Below are 6,339 nucleotides of genomic sequence, written 5' to 3' on the forward strand. Positions count from 1 at the left end.
TTCATGCCTGTCATCCTAGCTACTCAGGAGGCTGAGATCTGAGGATCACGGTTCAAAGCCAGCCTGGGCAGGAAAGACCGCGGGACTCTTATCTCCAACAAAACACCAGAAAACCAAAACTGGCACTGTGGCTCAAGTAGTTTAGTGTTGGCCTTAAGCTGAAGACCTGCAGGACAGTGCCCAGCCCCAGAGTTCAAGCCCCAGGACCGATAAAAAAAATAAATAAAATAAAATTTACTGTGAGCTAAGAATTGCTAGATAAATCAAGAATGCCATATTCTTTAAAGACCTTTCATAGCCTTCAAAACCCTACTGCTTTAATATCTACTTGTTACTTTGTTACTGTTAGGTTTGGATTTAGTGGGAAAATGGACCTCTTATTAGGTCTTTGGTTTTAAACTCCTAAACCTCTTCCATTAAGTCTTTAAAAATTAAGGTTTAGTGAACTCCCACATGCACCTGATAGTGTTACCATGGAAGGTTTCAGCCTGATAAAACGTATGTAGAAATTATTTTCCGTTTGCAGTTCAATGATGAGAGCTGGGATTCTTGTGTCCGCATGTGTACACTGCATGCAGTGAGCTGGGTCCCTTCCAGACTTCCTTCCTAGTCACACTGACAAAACATTTGAATTCAAGCATTTAAAATATCTGGTAGACTTGGCCAGCCTGGAAAGGAAGAAAAACCTGGGAATGGATTCCCGGAGCTGGTCCCCACCAACAGCAGGCCAATTAAATGCTGAGATCACTTGGGAAGAGTTTAATGAAGCATCTTGTCGACAGAGCAGTAGGAAGTGCGTCTTCATCTTAAGTCTGTCGGACATGTACACATGCTGCCACGGCGCGACCCGTGTGGCAGGAAGGGACCAGAAATCAAACTTACCACCCCTCCCCCTCTCTCTGTCAATACAGGCGCTGCAGAGATATGTAGATATGGATAGATGTCTTTTGTCTGCGCCTTGCTCTATCTCATCACCAGTTGCACACGGGAGTGGGAAGCAGGCTGAGCCGGAAGCTTGCGTCTGGAAGTGGGTTTGTGGGGAGGGAGGCAGCAGAAGCAGTCCCGGGGCGTTGTGGCTGGAGATCACCGCTGGGGAGGAGGGACTGGGGAGGCTGGGAAGGACTCCCGTGGGACCGGCTGCCGCACATGGCTTGTGCTCCTCTTCTGGGAGCTGGCCTGTCAGCCGAGGATGCTGGCGGGGATCCTGTGTCTCCACTCGGGGCTCTGCTCCAGGAGCTGTGCTGGAGGCTGGACTTGTACACATCCTGGGAATCAGAGGCAGAAAGGAGGCAGTTGTGCAGGCCGCTTGTCTACACCCTGCCCTGTCTCCCCTCCTTCCTGCCTGGTGGCGGCCTGTGGATGGCCGGCCACTTCACATGTGGCAGGGGGGCTGGGCCAGGCACCGGTGGCCTGCCCAGCTCCACTTGCACCATTTTGCTGATAGACATCTCCCTCGTGCTCCATCCAGGAAGGCGGTGTCTGTGAGCAGGCCGCGTCTGTGAGCAGGCCGCGTGGGCGCTTGGGGGTTCGTTTGTGCTTGGACAGGCTGGGCTTTCATTCCCCCACTATCAGAGCCTCTGGTTTCAGGCCTTTCCGTTCGACTTCCCTGGGTCTTGCATCCTGCCTGGCTTCCCTGCTGTAGACCTGGCTCAAGCCCAGCAGTCTAGTTCACGCGTGTGTTTGCTTGCGTACATGTTAAATCATGTTTATTTTGTGAACTTTGTATTTATTTCTTATCTGTTTTTAAAGCAGTTTTTCCCATCGAGAACGTCTTAGCAGAGTTCTCTCAGCATAGCTTTTGCAGGAAGTTGGCGTCGTGTTTATCTCTCTGTGGTCTGGAATCCGGGAAACCCCGCGTGGAAGTGAGGCTGGAGGTTCTCCCTGGATTTCCAGTATGAGTTTGTCATCACACTGGCAGCCTTCCCACTGCCCCCGCCCCCCTCCCCCCCCCCCGGCTCAGCCCGTGCCTCCACTCAGTCCCTGTGCTGGTGTCACACAGGGAGCTAGGACAAAATCCCAGCATACGGAGCCCACCGTGACGCGCTGTGTTCATGTTCTCTCGCACAGGTCAGAACTGTGGTGGTTTGGTGCAGGGACCGAATGGCACCATCGAGAGCCCCGGCTTCCCCCACGGGTACCCAAACTACGCCAACTGCACCTGGATGGTGATCGCTGGAGAGCGTAACAGGATCCAGCTCTCCTTCCACACCTTCGCGCTCGAGGAGGACTTCGACATCCTGTCGGTCTACGATGGACAGCCCCAGCAAGGGAATCTGAAAGTGAGGTAAAGTGGGGTTCTGGGCACTGTCTGCGGGGCAGAGATGCCGCGGATCCGGTTTCCAAAACATACGTGGGATGATTATTAAGTGTCATAATCAGAAAGGAAAAGTCAAGTCACTGCAAAGGGAAAACTAGGGATGTCAGGCTTTTGTCAAATCATGTACGATGTCTTGGTTATACTTGAAAACTTCTCCTGGCAAGCAATTGTTGACTTCATTTGTAGATTTCACATTGCTGGAGATCTGTGGGGCAGTGTCATCAAGGTAATTTAAATCCAGTTACGGCGCATCATTGTCTTCAAGCACTGTGGATTGGGGGAAATCACAAAGATGAGGGAGCTAGAACAATTTAGACAACAATACGAAGAACCTTCAGTGTGTGAACAAACACACTCAGCGAGAACACCGGGTGTGGGCTGAGGAGGAGCCGCCCAGGCTGCTGAATCCTCGGGAGAGATTTTCTTTTAGACAAGCAACATTGATTTTTTTATTTTGATGTATGATTTTTACCATGAGGAAAGAAAAATAGCATTCCATGGAATTATTTAAACTTTCCTCACACGTCCATGTAGCCTTTCTTAATTAGCAAAGGAGGAGGAATATCGCTTTCAAAGAATCAGATTTTCTTCACTGATTCTGATAAGTGATTTTTACACTTTTTATTGTTTCTAGTCTTTGCATTTTTGAAAGACAAGGCATGTTTGTCAAATCTGTACGAATGAGCAATATCTTCCTCCTCAGTGAACTTATTTAAAAATATACATCCATGGTCAACAAAGTCTACATCTTCTCGCTTTAAAATTCTGCATTAGTCAGAGGTTGTGTTTAATGACTGAAAGTTTGAACAAAAATTGACCACCGGTAGGAAGAATTGCACTGCTCAATAATAAAATGTTATCACTGCCAGTGCCAGCTGAAACATACGAAATCGTAGATTATTAATAGGGTTGCTGGGTGAAAATACATAGCTTATTTTGATTTGTAAATCTAGTTAACAAATTTATGTCATCAACACTACATGGTGAGTATATGAAATGCAATGTGTTTCCTAATGTATTTTGAAATACTTTATATATTCACTATCCACTTTCAAATATAAAATACCTTCTTTTTCTGCAATATTTGTTGTCTGTGTTTAGAAACAAGATTTTTCCATTTATTATGGAGTGGTCCTTTCCTGTTTAAATTGGCTAAACAAATCTTCTTTCATTTTATGGATTTATGGTGCTACCTTTGGCTGTTTGTACAAAGCACCTGCAGTATATCCTTGGTCAGTTCGTATGAGATTTTTTAACTCTCACCTTTCTCTGCTAAATGTATTTACTTTATATCTGCATGTCCGACTCTTTGGGAATGATGGCATGTTAAAATAGCAAAGCGAAACAGACTGCACACTGTGCAGAGAAATAAATTAAAATACACATTAATCAAATAGCAACTCATAGAACTGACGTTACAATTAATTCTTCTTCATTAATAATGTCTAGTTAATATGTACTAAAATGCCTTCATTTTCCTTTCCTTAATATTTCCATTTCCTGTCGTTCCTTCACATAGAGAAAATATGTTTTGTGTGCTAATTCGATTGACTGCCTGCTGCTCAGTAGCTCCAATAATTCATAATCCTCTTATTTCTGAAGGATGATATTAATATCATTTTTCTGTTAACAAACTCTATAATATGGCTTCCTTGTGCTCTTCAGTTTTATGACAGGAGTGAAAATGGAAATATTAAGGTTAGAACAATTACACTTAGCATGTCTTTGCTTTTTAAAAATATTTGGTGGCACTGTGGTTTGAACTTGGGATCTGGGACTTGCTGGACACCGTGCCTGTCTGCAGCACAGCCTTTCTCTGTACAATGCCTTTGGGAAGCTGCCGTGACAGCCCTGGGCCACTCTACGTGGCTGGTTTCCTGTGTCTTAATTTGAGGGCCCAATGAGTCATATCCAAAATGGCGAGTCTACCCCGGGAAGCCACCCCCTCAATGGGGGATGGCTGTGTGACACTGTGGTCCTCAGCCTTAGAGAGATACTGTCAGCAAGAGACAAACAACACAAGGGGCCCTGTGAGTTTCTAGCGTCTGTGTCTGGATTTTGGTTTTTGTTTCTTGTCTCTTCCCATTGGGGACATCACCCAGTAATAGGTCAGGTCTCAACTTGTGTCTTGTCCTTAAAGTAAGGTTGAAACTTTCATCTTAATGTCGAATGACATAATTCTTCTTCCTGTCTCCATGTCTGGCCTGCTTAGGTGGGTGCCATTCTTAGGGGGTGTCCTGGATCTTTGGGGGTCTATTCTAGCTATTGTAACTTCAATTGGCAAGAAAAGTGTGATCTGATGGGTAACTGCTGTGCTGGTTGAATATGTGACAATTAGAAGTAGGCGGCAGATGATGTGGAAGGAGGGCAGATAGCGGCAGGTTACAGGTGGTAGCGAAGGCCATTGGCTCTGGGGAGAGCACTGGGGTGATGGTTCCTCCCCATTCTATTGGGGAGCCGTTGACTTAGTCTCAACCACAGTCACCTGACCACACCTGAGCTGTGCTGGGGTAACAAGGGTAGCCGGGCGAGCGGAGGGAAGTCCAGCGCCGGGCAGTGCGGCCACCCAGGAGCTGTTCCAGAGAGCCGCCACGGCTCTGCTTCACGAGGTTCTTTGCAGTAGCTGAGAAGACACGCTGACTGGAGAGCGCTGCTTGTTTGTCACTGACATGAGTGTTTCACTATAAGAGCGTGTCACTATTGGCTCACCACAGGAGGAAGAATTGCACTGCTTCAGTAATAAAGCATTATCACGGCGAGGCCAGCTGAAATGTACGGAATCATAGACTGTTAATGGGTTTGTGGGGTAGAACACATCTAGTTCATTTTGATTTGTAAATCTAATTCGCATATTTATGTCACCACTACTGCATGGTTAGTGTATCGAATGTGATGTGTTTCCTTAATGTATTTTGAAATATTTTATTTATATATTCACTATCCACTTTCTGAATGGACATAAGAGGCAGAGTGAATCCCTAGCTGGCAAAATGGAACACTTAAGTTTAGAATAATTGAGTTTATTACAGTTTGAACATCAAAATTTTAAAATTAGAAAAACTTAAACTATAATTTACACATTATAATTTATAAATATGCTCTTCCTGGGCTAGTTCTTTAGTGCAAACACACTGACGACACGTACAGAATTTGTACCACATGTACCCCATTGATAACTTCAATTTTCACATGTAGGTTTGGAAAGCTGGAGCAAGACTTCTCCCCAGTTCCTCATTGACTTTTCTGAGCCGTCAGATTCTATTGACGAAAGCTGGGCGCATATTGGCCCAGCACCTCTTGCTTTCTCCCTCTCCACCGTGGTCTGATCGCTCAGTCACTATCCTGAAATCTTGATGTTGCAGCAAGACCCCCGTACCCAAAGGCACTTCCAGGAAGAGCTGTGGTGCGGCTCTGTGTGCTTCTTTCTGGCTGGCCAGGACACCCACCGTGACAGTCCTGCATGTTGTCCCCCCTCTGTTCCATGATGTGTGCATGCAGCAAGTTGAGACTTCCAGATGGAAGCTTCCTGTTACCAGCAGCTCCACCCATGGCTGGGCTCCGCTTCCAGGCCCCTCCCTGCGCTCCGCTTCCAGGCCCCTCCCTGGGCTCCTCTTCCAGGCCCCTCCCTGCGCTCCTCTTCCAGGCCCCTCCCTGGGCTCCTCTTCCAGGCCTCTCCCTGGGCTCCTCTTCCAGGCCCCTCCCTGGGCTCCTCTTCCAGGCCCCTCCCTGCGCTCCTCTTCCAGGAGTCCTCCCTGCGCTCCTCTTCCAGGAGTCCTCCCTGCGCTTCTCTTCTAGGAGTCCTCCCTGCGCTCCTCTTCTAGGAGTCCTCCCTGCGCTCCTCTTCCAGGAGTCCTCCCTGGGCTCCTCTTCCAGGAGTCCTCCCTGCGCTCCTCTTCTAGGAGTCCTCCCTGCGCTCCTCTTCCAGGCCCCTCCCTGCGCTCCTCTTCCAGGCCCCTCCCTGCGCTCCTCTTCCAGGCCCCTCCCTGGGCTCCTCTTCTAGGCCCCTCCCTGCGCTCCTCTTC

The 6,339-nt window shown here is 47.6% G+C and overlaps 1 protein-coding gene across 1 annotated transcript in view; it reads left to right on the plus strand.

The window, feature by feature from the left end:
• The first annotated feature begins 473 nt into the window (after positions 1-473).
• The window catches only part of LOC105991563 (CUB and sushi domain-containing protein 1-like), an 871,556-nt gene continuing 865,690 nt past the window's right edge, over positions 474-6,339 (plus strand). The window contains exons 1-2 of the mRNA XM_013024215.1: positions 474-498; positions 2,068-2,284. Of these exons, the coding sequence (XP_012879669.1) occupies positions 474-498; positions 2,068-2,284 (242 nt within the window). The remainder of the gene's footprint in view (positions 499-2,067; positions 2,285-6,339) is intronic.

This window comes from Dipodomys ordii, unplaced genomic scaffold (genome assembly GCF_000151885.1).
Source record: "Dipodomys ordii isolate 6190 unplaced genomic scaffold, Dord_2.0 Scaffold74, whole genome shotgun sequence".
Lineage (NCBI taxonomy): Eukaryota > Metazoa > Chordata > Mammalia > Rodentia > Heteromyidae > Dipodomys > Dipodomys ordii.